The 15,778-nt window shown below is 46.0% G+C and overlaps 1 protein-coding gene across 2 annotated transcripts in view; it reads right to left on the bottom strand.

The window, feature by feature from the left end:
* SCFD2 (sec1 family domain containing 2) overlaps positions 1-15,778 on the bottom strand; it is a 270,209-nt gene that overhangs the window by 20,100 nt on the left and 234,331 nt on the right. The window contains exons 6-7 of one of the 2 annotated variants that reach the window (XM_069456865.1): positions 12,035-12,180; positions 9-143 (exon numbers count right to left, since the gene is read on the bottom strand). In XM_069456865.1, the coding sequence (XP_069312966.1) occupies positions 9-143; positions 12,035-12,180 (281 nt within the window). Of the gene's footprint in view, positions 1-8; positions 144-12,030; positions 12,181-15,778 lie in introns of those variants that run through there. The other variant, XM_069456866.1, reaches the window with a different exon arrangement.

The raw sequence follows: 15,778 nt of genomic DNA, 5'->3' as shown, positions 1-15,778 counted from the left end.
TACTTTACCTTCATGAACATGCTGAATCCAGTTTTAAGGAGATCAGTGAGGCCTGAAGACATGTGTTCAATATCGACAGGATCTGGCCTCTCGGGATTAAATATTTCCTCCACAATCTGCTTCAGCAGTGGCTTGTAGGATGCCTGTTAAGACAAAATATTGTGTTGTAAGTAAAAGGGTTTGTTTGCTTTGTCTGGAGAGAGGACAGCTTTATCTGCACCAAAGGAAGCAAAGCAATTTTGTTTTGGTGCTGAGCAATGGCTCTGTGTGAGTGTGTGTGTGTGTGTGTGTGTGTGTGAGAGAGAGAAAAGACAAAATAACAACATTGGGCTTTTTGATAAACTTTCACCCCAGTGCTGTAGCACTTTTTTCTGCTTCTCATCCTCCCTTTTACAAGCAAATATCTCCTCCCAGAGCCACAACTGTATTATGACTAACTTTGCAATCTAGATTTAAAGTGACGATTTTATGCATGAAAGCGAAGCACTGTCGTTTGATACAGACATGAAGATGGTCTCTAGTTTTTCCTAAACATTCTTAGAATTATGCTCCCCGATGCAAGGAACGCGAATGTTTGCTTACAGCTTGCTGCTGTCAGCATCCACGCTTAAAGCAATCCCTCCTGCTCCAGAGCCCAATCCCCAGGTATGACTTGGCGGGTAAAAGCGGCTAGGATGACAAAGAGGAATTGACCGAGGTCGGGCAGCAAGCAGGCTACATGGCAATGTAAGAATTTCAGTAGAACTAGGGTGATGTCAGTTTGCAACAACTCCTGTAGTTTGATAAATGGTGTTAGATGCCGAGGCCGCTGCCTTATCGCCCACTGCACTTTCTGAGCTGTCTCTCCCCACCTCCCTCCTTAGTTCTTGCTACTCAGTTCTTCCTCTGCCTTTTTTCCCCATTAGCTGGACGACCTTCCTCCCCGTCCTGTGGCTGCCGCATCTGCTGCAGTGACACCTGGCATTGAGTCTGGCGCACGAAGGGCCAGGGAAGCAGGAATGTCTCCCCTCCATCACTCTCTGCTCTGTTAAAGCCTCAGAAAAGCCAGGCTCTACCCAGGCACTGTGGAGGCGTAGTCTGTCTGGAACCCTGTTTCTCTCTTTGATTGACCAAAGATGTGACTTGCTGGTAGCAACTGTCAAGGATATTAGTATACTGTCCTCATCCCTGGCTTCAGCTTGCCTTTCTTACAGTCACTCTTTAATTTTTCCTTTGCTCCAATTTTCTAACTTAAAATATCTTAGAAATAAAGCAAGGTGTGACCATCAAAATCATAACCATTCAGCAGGAGTATAGCTGGTATCTTCCTCAGGGATAAATGTAGGGAAAACAGCTGCTAGCTTTCGTTGGGGATTCCACCCCATTTATGTTTATTAGTCAAACACACCATTGTGTGCCCAGAGATCTCATGGTTAAATGGTCACGAAAGGCAAAGCAACGGACAGAAACACTGATAAGACAGGAATGTTTTTAAAGCTATGGATCAACCTTGCTCATAATAAGAGAAATTCAAATTAAAGCTATGCCAAGATAGATTATTTATTTTTTTTAATGTATCAGACTAGGAAAACTCCAAAAGTTTGAAAATAGAGTCTTTTGATGAGGCCACGGGGTAACAGGCCCTCTCATACATTGCTGGTGGAGAGTTGGTCAACGTAGAGAGCAATTTGGCCATACCTCTCAAAACTATAAATGCACTTGACCCAGCAATCCTGCTTCCAGTAATTCATTCCTTGGATATACGCATGTATGCAAATGAGATCCATACAAGGCTGTTTATTGTCTGTAATAACAAAAGATTAGAAACCACTCAAGTGCCCGCCAGAAGAGTGTTTGATAAATGGGCTACATCCGCAGGGAGCAGGAGCGCCATGAAAGAGGGAGGCTGTGTGCTTGCATGGCGGAAAACAAGGTGCAGAATAGCGTGGGAGTGAAAAAGCAAGGTGAGGGACACACGTGTGGTGGGCTGGCACTTCTGTAAAAAGTGGCAGGGGGACTATGCAAGCGTGTAATTGGTGAAATACACAGCAACTACCATCAGCAGCGAACACGGGGTGCGAGCTCAGACCAGAGACAAAAGTAAGAGGAAAACTGTTCACTGCATTCCTTTTTATAAAAGCACAGTTTAAAACACCACTACAAACAGCAAGAAAGATCACTTTTCATTTGTTAAAAATTAATTATTTATGCATGGAAGAAAATGGGGTAAAGCACACCGAAATGTTAATTAGGGTTATTTCCAGGTTCAGGGAGTAGGACACATTTCTTTTCTTTTTTCCAAATTTTCCAAAATTAACAGGTCTACTTCTGGACTCATAAAATAATTCCGTAAATATTATTTTAAATGTTAAAAAGAAAAAGGCCATGGAGTGGCCTCTGAATTCTAAAAATACTCTTCTCTGAGTAAATTGTCTTGAGAGCTCTTTTATCATCTTAGCCTTTCTGGACATTTATTCTTTTAAACTTTAATCTCTTCAAAGCTTCTCCCCGAGGAGAAGGCGTTTGGCCAGTACTCTGCTACCTGACCAGCATTATCATCAAATATTAATTGGCTCTTCCTTAGTAGCAGATCCCAGTTTTCAGCCAGGCATGTTATCAATTGGCTGAAAGACCACATTCTCCAGCCTTCCTTGCAGCTGGGTGTAAGCACATAACTAAAGTCTGGGCAACGAGATGCAAGTAGAAGGGTAAAGTGGGACTTTCAGAACTCTCCTTTTTATTACTCAAATGGAAGGGTATACTCTCCTCCCATTTCTCTGTTCTGCTCCCTGGAATGTGGAAGTGGTGGCTGGAGCTCCAGCAGCCACGTTGGAAGGCAGGGCCATTCCGTAGAGAGGGTGGAGCAGAGAGCTGGCGGGACCCTGGTTGGTGGAGACGCTATAACCATAATACGGACAGGAGAAGTCAGGACCTCCCTATCTGACAACATACAGCCTCGTATGTTTAAGCCACTATCTTTCAGATCTCTGCTACTGAAAAACGGATTGAAATTCTGATGCAAAGCACGAAGGGAATATAAACACTGAAAGGTCATTCCTTCCTTCCGAGAGCTTACAGTTGTTTGTTCTATCAGCCTATATACCAAACTGGTCACATAACATAACTTTAAGCAGAATCACAGAGGCTGTCATAGAAACAGACGGGCCGTCATATTTAAGAGAGGAGAAGATATAGCCCTCAACCTACAGAAAATAAAAAAGGTCGTTGCACTCCACTGAATACACCCTGTGTAAGAGGGAAGCAGAGTGGTTCTGCAAGGAGCTCAGACACAGCACAAGGGTGGTTCTGTAATCGAGCTAAAACGTGCTCTGCGTCTCCTCTGTGCCAGGCACAGTGTCCCCAGCGTGACACGTTCTCTGGGCTCCAGAGGCCCCAGTGTAGAGGGGGATGGGAGGGGACAGAAGGAGGTTTAGGGGAGTCAGGGAGGGCAGGGACACTAGGATCTCCCTTACTCCACTTGGGGTAAGCTTTGGGGAACGAGGCACCCGGAAGAAAACGCCTGCTGACCTGGCTCCCCTGTGTGGGGGTGAGCAGAGGTTTGGAAGTGCCGTTCCCTGGACACCTTCATTCTTAGGGCTCTGTGTTATTGGGGGAGGTTGGAGATCTTTTTTATTTTATTTAGAATGAGAAAAGAAATCACAATTTAAACTACAGAAAAGTAACAGTAAGCAAATCACATAATCCAGAAAAATAACTTAAATGTTTTTACTAATTAATTGCCTGACATATCTTTATAATACTCATTTCTTAAATTTTTTGGCTATGTTCTCTCCGATTATCTTTTCATATGACAACAATTTTGAAATAGCATTTTCTATGGAACTGTGATAGTTGTTAAGCTATTACTGTCTCTCGCTCCGAACTCTCCATTCGAGGCTCAGGTCTGGAGGCTGGGCCGAGCCTGCACCCCACACGGGGGCTTTGCCAGCCGCTCTGTTAGACTCTGTCAACAGGGGGCACTCGAGGGAGACTGGAAGAGCCAGCAAGAACCGGCTTAGCTGCTCTTCCTGCCACCATCGCAGGCCATGCCTGTCCCCACTTGCAGCTGTCTCTCCTGGGGACTTTAAAGTCACAGAGGATCCAGCAAATCACCTTTCTTATTCATGCCACTTAGAGCTGTTTTCTTTTTCTGTTTTTACTTGCGACCAAAAGCATAGTAAATGATATATTATTAGTTTTAAGAGAAGTTGATAGGTTTTCCCACTTAAATAGTGCACAGGAAAAAAACCCTCTAAATTCTCTATTATAAAAACTAAGTACAAAACAACTAAATAACGTTGTTGTTATTTAGAGAGCACAAGTTGGGAAACCTTTCTCAGGTGTAAAGCAGTATGTGTCTTTTGCTTTTCTTAACAAAAATTTTTTCCACTTAGGGTTTTAATGATAAGAACCTTTGGCTCCTTCCTCTCGGCCACTCAGTTTGGATCATTTTGTGCCTCAAATGGTGTCACTGAAATTTCACTTGAATGAACTGCTTTGTAAGTGGCTTCTTTCCTAATCAAACACTCTCTGCCCGTTCACATTTTTGGGGGGTTGGGAGAGGAATTAAAAACTCAGACAAGTCTGTGCTTTCCTTTTCTTGCTGGTCATTTATTTCGTGCGTGTCCATACCCAGTTTGGGTTGGCAGTAGGGGATCTAGGCCATAAACAGTCATTCAGAGACCCAGGTTCCTGCCATTTAGTGGCTCCGCCATGTCCTAGGGCATTAGAATCCTACACTGAAGACTCTGCATCTTCTCAGAAGAAGAGGAAAGAGAGCGCGTTTGGAGAATTTCCAGAGATTTATAGGCCCAGCCTGAAAGTGATATGTATCACTTCTACCACAGCTCATCGGCCAGAATTAGTCATCCACATTTACCTGCAAGGGAATCTGGAAAATATGGACCGTGTGTCCTGGAAGAAAAGGAAGTGGAGTTTGGGGAACACATAGCGCGGTCTCTGCTATAGACACACTGCTAGGTCTGGATTGAAGCATTAATGTAATTATTTCCTTAACAACTGGCAAGCTGTATGCTTTGGACAAAGGATTACTAAATCCTTTTTCCCTTCTCCATAAGAATTTGACCTCTGGTTAACTTTCTAGCTCTGTTTCCCTGGAAACCTGATAAAGGAAGAATGTTAAACTATGCAGCCAGGCAAGATTGCTGATGACAAAAATGACCCGTGGTTGGTAAGTTGCGTTAAACTGGGAGATCTATAAATATTTGATAGAAGGTCAGAGCTCTGGGCTTCTCTGAGTATGATGACTCTTGGATAATAATCGGGCATGTCCCTTGGAGGAATGCTGGCAGTTAGGCCTCTGGAGCTGTTACAGAGAAATTAGCTCCTATAGGATATGAGGCTTTTAATCCAGGAGACTCCTGCACCCACCTGATATGAATCTAATTCTCTCTCTCCTGATCTGCTCCCTGGGAACCAATCCAAATAGCTCCTCTGTAGCTGTGTGGACTGCTTCATGCTTCGAGGATGGTCACAAGGACTACTCCAGGGAAGAAAAATACCTGATGTTCCGCTGATGGTGAGCTGTGTTCCTGTCTTGGGCAGACTTAAGTGAGGGCTATGACCACAGCGCTGACTTATCTGTTAGGCACAAAACTCACAGTGCCTTGGGCCCACACTACTTTTAGGGCCCTATGAAAATGCATTAATTTTTTTTTGTTGTTGTTAATTAGAAAAAAATGAACTTTTAGGTCAAAGTAATGTTTTGATATGCAATATTATTTTATACCAATGCAATTAATTGTACCATACACTTTTAAATATTTTTTGTTTTTACCAAGGAAGGTCACAATGTTGCCGCTTGGGGGGTCTCATGAGGCTGGCTTGAAGGTTTGGTAGAGCTGAAAGAGACCCCTTCATGGCTGTTACATGTGAAATAGCTGAAGCTTCAAAAAATGAATCTTCCATATTAAAAACTCTCTCTTTTTTCCCCCTCTTTAAATGGCTAGTATCTCTTTCAGAACAAACTGCGCTTTAAAAAAAAAAAATACCACACTTAAAATATGATAAATAAAATCCTTGTGTCAATGTCTCTGGTCACTCTTTTGTGGTGGAGATAAGGTGTGGTTGAGTCTGAAAGACCCTTTATTGACCTGAACTCTAATTCTTGATGAAAAGTATTGAGCAGTTTCTGACATTACGCATAAGCCAGAGACAATTCCGAGAAACTGGTCTAACGACAACATCTTGAATCTGGTGCACCTTAAAGATGGCCTAGGATGTCAGTTTCCAAGGAAACCTGAATTGTCGCCACAGTCACGTCCCATCAGTTTGGGCTGCTGGCCTTGTCTTTGCCGGTTGGGTGGCCAGGGACTCTCACTCCTGCTGGGTAAGATGCTCGCTTCTCCCTTTCCTGCAAAATTGACTCTGAACAACCAACTTTTCCGGCAAACTAGGCTTGCTGAGAGAGTCATCATTTCATTTCCAAGAGTGCACGAAAAAACAGCTGTTCAAAACTGTTCATGGCCTTCACTAAATCCATGGCTTGTTTATTTTTGTTTTTTGTTATGCTATGACTGATTTTTTTTTCTCCTTTCATCTCCTTAAAGGAAATAGTTTGTTTACAGATTAAAAAATGGTTCACTTATCTATCTACTCATCCATCCATCCTTCAATCCAGAAGCAGATTATTTTTCAAAAATTTGAGTGTAGTCCCTTCAACTTCCATATGAAGAAAACCAAAGCCCAAAGATACTGAGGAACTAGCTCGCGTTCATGCAGCCAATTAGAAGCAGGCTACAGGACAGAGCCAAGCATCCCGGCCCTCGGTTTAGTCCTGGCCCACACTGATTCCTTGCAAAAGGACTCTAGCAGGCCTGGAGTGAGGTGGGTACAGTCAGGAGGAGGAAAAGAGCTTAGCACTGGGAAAAGAACAACTGGTGCCCAGGGCTGGGGATTGCTGGGCAAAGAAACCAGGCCCACAGACGGCTCAGGGAGCCATATTTCACTGGGCACGAGATGAATCAGGTCTCCTTGGGCACGGCTGGCTCTGAGTGCTCTTGTTCAGCACGCCAGAGGCACCACGCACAGACACATCTGTGGAACGTTTTCCCCGGCACAGCGCTGCTCTTTGAGACTTATGCCAAAGCAAGTCACGCAAGAGCCACACGGCGTTTCGTCTGAAAGGCCCCATAAGCTCCTGCCCTGAGACATCTGCCTGATGTTCTCCTGGGGCCGCAGCCCGGCACTCGGTGGGAGGTGAAGCCTCCCAGTTAAACTGGGACACGTGCAGTGAGGAACGGACGGGTAAGACTTGCACAGGCGCGGAGGGGGCTTAGGTTTCCAGCGAGCAGAGTCGACCCAGACATACAACCTTTCCAACACACAGTGCCAGCGATAAACCTCTCACCACACACGGCAGCTAGCAGGATGCTGGGCTTTAGAAAGACACCCTTATCGAACTCCTTGCTCTCCTCTTTCCCCCCTTCTCTCTACTGCACTTGACTAGTCTTAAAAAAAAAAAAAAAAAAAAAGAAGGAAAGACAGTCTTTCTGCGTAATCCACATCCTAACAAAGGAAAAGATAAAATGCTGCAAAGAGGACAAAGAGAAGGCCTCCTTTGTCCTTTGCTATTACCACGGCTGTGATGGCACATCCCAACATACACAGTGCTCTGTGGCAGATGCTGGTCTGGGAGTTTTATATGCATTAACTGGCCAAACCACTACAGAGCTGCTGTTAGGAACTCCTCCTTGTTCTTCCTCTTTTGTTTTTTTAAAGAGACAGAGTCTGACTCTGTCACCCAGGCTGGAGTGCAGGGGCCTGATCATAGCTCCCTGCAGCCTCGAACTCCTGGGCTTAAGTGATCCTCCTGCCTCAGCCTCCAGAGTAGCTGTGATTACAGGTATGAGCCACCATGCCTGGCCGATTAGCTCCTTCTTACGGAGGAGAAACTAGGCATAGAGAGGTGAAGTAACTTGTCTGAGGTCACACAGTTAGGAGGAGACACAGCTGGGTTGTGAACCCAGATGCTCTGGCTCTAAAATCTGTTCTGTTAACTTTTGTGCTAAGCCAACTTTCACTAAGAATTAGAAATGCTACTCTGAATAAGATCCACAGTCCAGGATCCAGCCGTCCACCCACCCATGAGGACTGAGCGAGCCCCTGCAGACACCATGGTGACCCAGCACAGGTGCTGGCTCTGGCTTTGGTGGTATGTTCTTCACATCCAGAGCTTCAGTGGCCACCTCCTGATTCCTACTGACCCCAGGTCCTGGCTCCCCTGGAGGGCCAGGTCTTTGGCAATGTTCTGGGACTCATTTCTAGAGATCCAATATAGACCCCACTCCTCTAACTCTTCCAGAGATTGCTTTCTTTTGTTCTTTTTTTTTTTTTCAGACGGGGTCTCACTGTTTTGTCTGGGCTGGAGTGCAGTGGTGTGATCATAGCTCACAGCAACCTCAAACTCTCAGGCTCAAGTGATCCTCCTGCCTCAGCCTCCCAAGTAGCTGAGACTACAGGCACCACCTCAACTGGCTAATTTTTCTATTTTTTTGTAGAGATTGTGTCTCGCTATGTTGCTTAGGCAGTTCTTGAGCTCCTGGCCTCAAATGATCCTCCCACCTTTGCTTCCCAAAGTGCTGGGATTACAGGCATGAGCCACTGCACCTGGCCCAGAGATTGATGTGTACTTAATTCCTTGTATTGAATCATAGTCTCCTTAAAATGACTGGAATGGTGTCTGCTTTCTGCATCTGAATTGTGACTAACACATTTTCCTAAAGGAGTAATGGACAACAATTAAATAAGAAGCAATTCTGGTGCTAGCAGGGAAGCAGCAGTGGCTCTGAGAGCCGCGGGTGTGCGTCAGAGCAGGGGGGAGGGCTCTGGGAGGCAGGCCGGGGCTGGCAGGGGCTCGAGACCCAGGGCAGAGAGATGTGCGGCACAGGTCAGACCTGGAGGGAACCCAGGCCCGGGCCAGGTCTGGGGCATTCCCCGGTGCCCCAGGGAGCCCAGGACATCTCAACTAGGTTCTGTCTGGAGACGTCATGGGGTTAGAGAGAAAGCACATATTTCTTCTGGAGCCATGGGGCTGGGGACCAAATTGGGAGAAGAGATGGACAGAAAATTGTCCAGCCAAGGATCCTTTTCAAAACCAGACACGCAGCTGGACTCTGACTCCAGTCTGGACACTTGCACTTTCCTGTTTATGCATACTTTGTGTTCCAATAAATCCTCTGATCTATAATAAAGATATACGTATTATACTTAAAATGCACTTAACAGATATCACTAAGCACTCACCCACTATGCGCAAGATGCCATTCTAGACACTGAGGATATGGCAGGGAACAAAATAGATCAAAATCCTTGTTCTTACAGGGCTCATACCTGTAATTGGAAAACTCTTTAAATTTGAAAAAATATTGAAAAATCCTAATAGGTAAAAATTACCCAATGATATAGTTTGGGTATATGTCCCCTCCGAATCTCATGTTGACATTTGATCCCCAGTGTTGGAGGCGGGAGGTGTTTGGGTGGGGGCAGATCCCTCACAAATGGCCTGGTGCCCTCCCTGCGAGAATGAGTCCTCACTTCATTGGTTCACGCGAGAGCTGGTTGTTGAAAAGAGCCTGGCACCGCCTGCTCCGTCTCTTGCTCCGTCTCTTGCTCCTGCTCGCGCCATGCGACACACCTGCTCCCCTTCACCTTCCGCCTTGACTGGAAGCTCCCTGAATCCCTCACCAGAAGCAGATGCCGGGGCCGCGCTTCCTGTACAGCCTGCAGAACCGTGAGCCAAATAAACCTCTTTCCTTCATAAATTACCCAGCCTCGGGCATTGCTGTATAGCAACACAAGACGACTGACACACTCATAATCCCATCGAAAGTTGTGCTCTGTATCTGTGAATACAGAGCAAGGAGTCAGTGCTCCTCTGTGCCCGTCCAACCTTCCTATCCCCCACAAGGTAACCATTATCAAATTCTCCTAAAGTTTTAAAGACTTGTTAAATATATAATATATACTTCAGATAATTTTAAAAATTTTGTTCTATTTTTACAAAAATAGGATCATGCTCTACAGAATGATCTATAACATGTTTTTGCCCCACCCAATCAATCATGAACCTCTGCTTTAGTTTGAGTTCTCCAAGAAGCAGACCCTGGACAAGGGTCCACATATAGCCCCTGCCCAGCGTACCTAGATCTAGTGCATTCACTGGGACAGGTGCACAGGACTTCCCCGCATGTCTGCAGCATCATTTCTTTAATACTCCCAGCAAACACGCAGCATCCACCCCTGCCCGCTTCCCTCCCTCTGACACTTAGGAGTTTGGGTGAGTGTGTTGATGTTATCGGCCCACTAGAAGGCAGGATATATGCAGTCAGGGGAAAGTTCATTCTCCAAAGGCCATGGCGACAGGACAGGGTTCTGAGGCCCAGAGAAATGACAGTGTTGGCAGTAAGGAGATAAGGTCTAGGAAACTTATCATTGTCCTTATCACGCTCAGGGCTTATAGCTGACATGTTTATGTGAAGTTGGCCAAACCAGTCACCACGATAGTCATAAAATGGAAAAGATTCCATTAATTTTGTGGTTTATTTTCTTTTCGCCAGCTATAGCAGCCACTTGCCTCTTGACATTCTTTGGCCTAAATTTCAGCATATATCACCAGTTCTAGCATGTCTTTTGGAACCAGTCCCTACCATAGTATTCAAGATTGCTGACTTTTTTAAATGGCAAAACTACATATGATTAATTATCTGAGTGATTTATCTGTATTTTGTGGTGGTGGGGGGTGTTCTCAGATCTTCGAAAAAGGATGGGGGTCTTCATGTTTCTAAGTTGAGTACCAGTTTCTAAAGTCTTTAGTATCTTGGTGGGTGATTTCAGAGGACCGTCAACACCATCAATCAATGCTTCTAGAACCTCTATGAGAACCACAATATAGTGGAAGAGGAGGTTTTAGGTTGGCAGTAAAGACTTGGCATCTACCCCCGGCCATCTGTGTGTCTGTGGCACGTCACTTGGCCTTCCTGGATCTTGGGATCATATACCTCCCTGGCTTAGCTTGTTGTGGGAATCAAAGGAAAAACAAAATGTAGAAATGTTCAGCAAGTATCAGCTGCTACATGAATACTGTACACTGGAGGAAGAGTAGGGATTTCTCTAGGCTGTGGTGGTACCTTTAACTCTTGTCCCTCTGCTTTAAAAGCCTGCATCCTGAAGCGGAACTACTCAGTGTGCCACGGTCCCTACCAACAGCACATGCCGCTCTCCAAAGAGCCTTAGCAAACAGAGTAGATTTCACCCAAGATCTCATGGGGAGTTGGGGAGAAGATTCCCCACAACCAAACCCAGTGATGTTTTCCATCAGAAACATCGGTTGTTCCCTGAAAGCTCATCGTTGGCCACCAGGAACCTTAGCTCTGTCCCCTGCCTTGTCCGGCAGGGACTCCCAGCCTTGACGGCTCTTTCTCCTTAAGGTTCTCTTTGGGTCTTTCTATGCATTCTTCCTCTCTGAGTTTCCACAGAGGAATTATCCCTTTAATCTTCAATTCTTATACCATCTTTCCATTCAATGGTCAAAATGTCCTTCTTAGGTTTTTCTACCCTCCTTAGAAAGCAGTGGGGGAATTTTAAATAACAAATGGTTTTTCTTGTCACAAACTTTTTCCCTTGTTATAGTATTGTTAGGTACTTTCAGTATTCTAATTGTTTAAGGTGATTAAAGATGGCTTATGCCCAAAAACTTGGGAATCACCTAAGGCCGGCCCCTCACTTGGTACCTGCAGTTACTGGGGCCCAGAGAGGACAAGGGACTTGCCCAGGAAGAGTGTGTGGCAGACCCACAGTTACAGAACTGGCTCCAGTCCGGCGCCTGTCCCACTGCATCAAGCCTGGGGTACACATGAATCGAGAGGCTTCCGGTTCAGTAGAACCCACAACTCTGATCTCAAAGGGAACGTGGAGCTCATCTAGAACCAACCCTTCGTTCCAGAGAGGACAAAACTGAAACTTTTCTTATAGTTGTGGTCCCGGAATCCTAAAAGCACAACAGACTAGAAGGTGACTTTAAAACTCACGCACTTGCCTGGTGGGTATGGTTTCCGGGGACGTACACAGACTTAAACTGCTTCATGAGATTCCGAGCTCCGGCAATATCCCGAAGTGAAGTAAAGAGTTCATCCGTGGCAATTTTGGATTTGTGAAATGTCAGGTTAATTGCAGAGTCACAGCCTGAAAGAATCCAGAGATATTTTCTTGGGTGAGCAACTCTTTAAATTAAGTTTTCATCCTGACAGCTTGAGTTCAATGTAATGCAGTTGGGATTTTTTTTTTTTTAAACACAGTTTTTCCCTGGCTGTTCACCAGCTGGGCTGTTGCAGTCATCTAAGAGCAATGAAACATATTGAGCATAAATGGCTTTGACAGAAGAAGAACTCAAAATTGCCTGGGACTGCAGCCCCTGGCTTCAACCCCTAGACTGCAGAAGTTCCACAGAAAGAAAGCTCCTCCTCAGGGCCTGTGCTTCTCGGAACACAGCTTTGGGAAAATATATAGAGACACAAAGGAAAATACGAGTGCGTGTTATGATCAAACTCCCGTGCTTGAGTCCCACCAACAATTTCCATAAAGTAGAACGACAGCAGGAATGAGAAACATTGTAGAGTTTCTGCAATAACAGAACTTGCGAGGATGGGCATCTGTCCAATGTGCCAACAAAGCATATGGCACATTCCAGAAGGCAGCCGATCAAAGCCGACAGAACACAAGGGACCTAACAAGATGACCCTTCTCCGTAACATTCTATTTCTTTTTGAAACTTATAATAGACTTGTTCTCTGTTTTGTTAGAAGCTCATTCAGAAGAGAAACAATCATGGATAAGTTAGAAGTTAAAAAAAAAAGAAAGATTTAAAATGTGTCTTCTTGACTCACTTCAATACGTTAGATACGTCAACTTATTAATTTTCACATCACCCTTATGGGGCAGGAGCTATTATTTCCCCCATTTTAAGGAGGTGCAGGTTCAGTGACACTCCTGTCCGCAGGCACTGCCAAGGCCCTGCCCATGTCCACTCAGTCACCTGGGGACACAGTTTCCGCGTACTCTGACTACTTCCTACCTCAAGTACCTGCATGTCTTGTCTGCCTGTCTCTGTCTCTCTCCCATTGTCTCTCTGTCTCTGTCTCTTCTTGTCTGAGGGCTTTCTCTGCTTGTAGGAGCACGTTTGGCCTGAGTATGGGGCAGGCTGGGAGTTCGGGGGAGTCAGCACTCATGGGCACAGCCATACTTTCTCTTCCCTGGGGGGCCATTCTGAGTTGTGGTCCCCACAGCCTTGCTGAGAAGCTCCAGCAGGATGGAGCCCAGCTGCCCACAGAGCCACTCACTAATGTCCCCGTGACTGGCTTCCCTTCCTCCCCCATGTCACCCCCCTACTTCCTGACTGCTCTGGGATATCTTTCCAAATGCTGTACTGTACTGTACTCAAATCCTTGTCTCAGGGCACCAGAGCTTTCACAGAGATTTGCATAGAGGCAGCCTGGATGCAGAACACATGCTTTTTTTTTTTTTGTAATAGCTTCATTGAGATACGATTCACATATCACACAGTTCACCCATTCAAAGTGTTCGCAGCTCAACAGCGTTTAGCTTATTCACAGAATTGCATAACCATCACCACCACAATCAATATTAGCACACTTTTATCACTCCAGCAAGAAACCCCATCCCCGTTAGCAGTCACTCCCAATTTTCCCTCCCCCTTACCCCTGGCAACCACTAATTTGCGTTCTGTCTCTATAACTAATTTCTCTATTCTGGACATTTCATGCTTATCAGTTTTTAAGCATTTTTTTCATAATCATATCAATCATCACCAAAAGAGGGATTTATATTTATTTACACAAACCCTATAATGAAAGTTACACACATAGTCCCTTTAGAAATACAGATTAGAGAGGATAAATGACTTGTGCAAGATCACGTCACTATCCCTGGCAGAGCCAGGGTTCAAAATGTCCCTCTGATCGCAAACCTGAGCTCCTCCGTGCAAACTGCCTCCCACCATTCCAAGTGTCATCTGCGAATGCAGCTCATGCCAAACATATGCTGCAAGTACCGGATAAGAGGGAAGGTGGGTACAAAGGCTGTTAAGTGGGATGAAGTACTAATATTTTCTGTGATAACAGCAATACCAATAATCTCTGAAACCTCACTCTATGCCAGGAACTATGCTAAGAAGTTTATACATATTACCTCATTTAATGTTCACAGAAACCCAGTGTGGTAGGGACTAGTATCATGCCCTTTTACAGATGGGGAAACTGAGGCCTAGAGAAGTTAAGTAACACAAGTGTGCTCCACTAGTAAACAGTAAAGCTAAGATTCAAACCCTTGCAGTCTCACTCCAAAGTCGGTCCTGTTAAACATGACATTCTGCTGTCTTTCCTATGTGCTAAGCCCACACATGTCAATTAATTCAGCTTTAAACTGAGGATATGCTTTTAAAATGGAGGGAGTTGCAAATGCCACTCTTCTTGGGAAGCCCTGGGCCTGTCCCTGGGTTCGATGCTAACAGTGTGGTTTGCAGCCGGACCCTAGACCCTTCCTTTTTGGCCACACAAGGTGTGAGGCATCTGGGCCTGGCCGCACAGCCTCCTCTGAATCTCTGCTCCGTAGGGTGCTGTATTCGGTTACTTCTATGACGCCCCTGACAGCCTGTTCCATTAAGCCAGCCTGTGAGATCACGGCCTTTTGTAAGGGAATTCTAAGTGTAGGATTCCAGGCCATTCTCATTTAATCTACTTAGTTAAATAGATAATAAACCAGAAGCGGATCCTAGCCTTTGGCCAAGCACAGTCTATACAGTTCAGCTGTCTACTGCTTGATAAGGGAGGCCCCCCATCCCCTAGGGCACCCTCTGTTCTTCCAGAATGGGGGGATGACTCACGCCCCTGCAGTTTCTTTCTCAGGACGGCTTGGGATCTCCTGGGCAGGGGTCCGGTTACTCCTCAGAGCAACAAAATAGGGCTCCTGTGTCTGCACCTCCCGCCCTCCGTTCCCGCTCACCCTTCTCCGCTTACTGAAGTCCCTTCACTTCAGCGGAGGGAGGAGATGGTTTCCACGGCTCTGTCCACTGCGGAGACCAGGTTCCCAGCCCCAACAAAGCTAAAATGGAGAGAAAACTGCACAGCCTCCCAATCCCCCGGGACGGCGCAAACGAAGCAGCGCTCCCAACCCCAGCGCCGCTCTCCCGCCCGGCTCTCAGGGGTAGGCTGGGAGCCGGCCGGCGCTTGGGGACCTTTCACAAGAACCTGGTTTCCACAACTTTGGTTTTATTCCTTAGGTATTCAGGAAAATAAAGCATCTTGCATCAGCAGGGAGCCTCAGTCTGAACTGGAGCTGAAGTAGCCTTTATAAGAGGCCTTTGAGACACACACACACACACACACACACACACACACAGGTCAGGCATAAAGCATGTCACCTGTGTGGCAGGGTGCAGGGGAGCAGGAGGGCATGGCTAGAGTAGGATTTGAAACGCCTCCCTATTTACTGATATTATTCTCCCCATGGTTCTAAAGGCCCCTCAGGCCCCTCACATATGTTTGGGAAAAGCCAGGGTCAAAAAATATACTTTGAGTCTGGTCAAGAGGCCATTTTCTCATCTGATCCAGGGCTGGTCTCCCCATTCTCCTGCTGGCCTGGAGTTTGAGAACACGAGGCCCCCTTTCTCCTTCGCGCCCCTGCTGGCCTCCTAGCAGACCCCAAGCAGCAGGTGGCCTCCTCTGTGGGCCCCTGGGGCAGTGACAGAAAAGGTCTGCTTGAGGGT

This window comes from Eulemur rufifrons, chromosome 24 (genome assembly GCF_041146395.1).
Source record: "Eulemur rufifrons isolate Redbay chromosome 24, OSU_ERuf_1, whole genome shotgun sequence".
Lineage (NCBI taxonomy): Eukaryota > Metazoa > Chordata > Mammalia > Primates > Lemuridae > Eulemur > Eulemur rufifrons.
The sequence above is the reverse complement of the archived record's forward strand: the minus strand, read 5'-3'. Positions and strand labels throughout refer to the sequence as shown.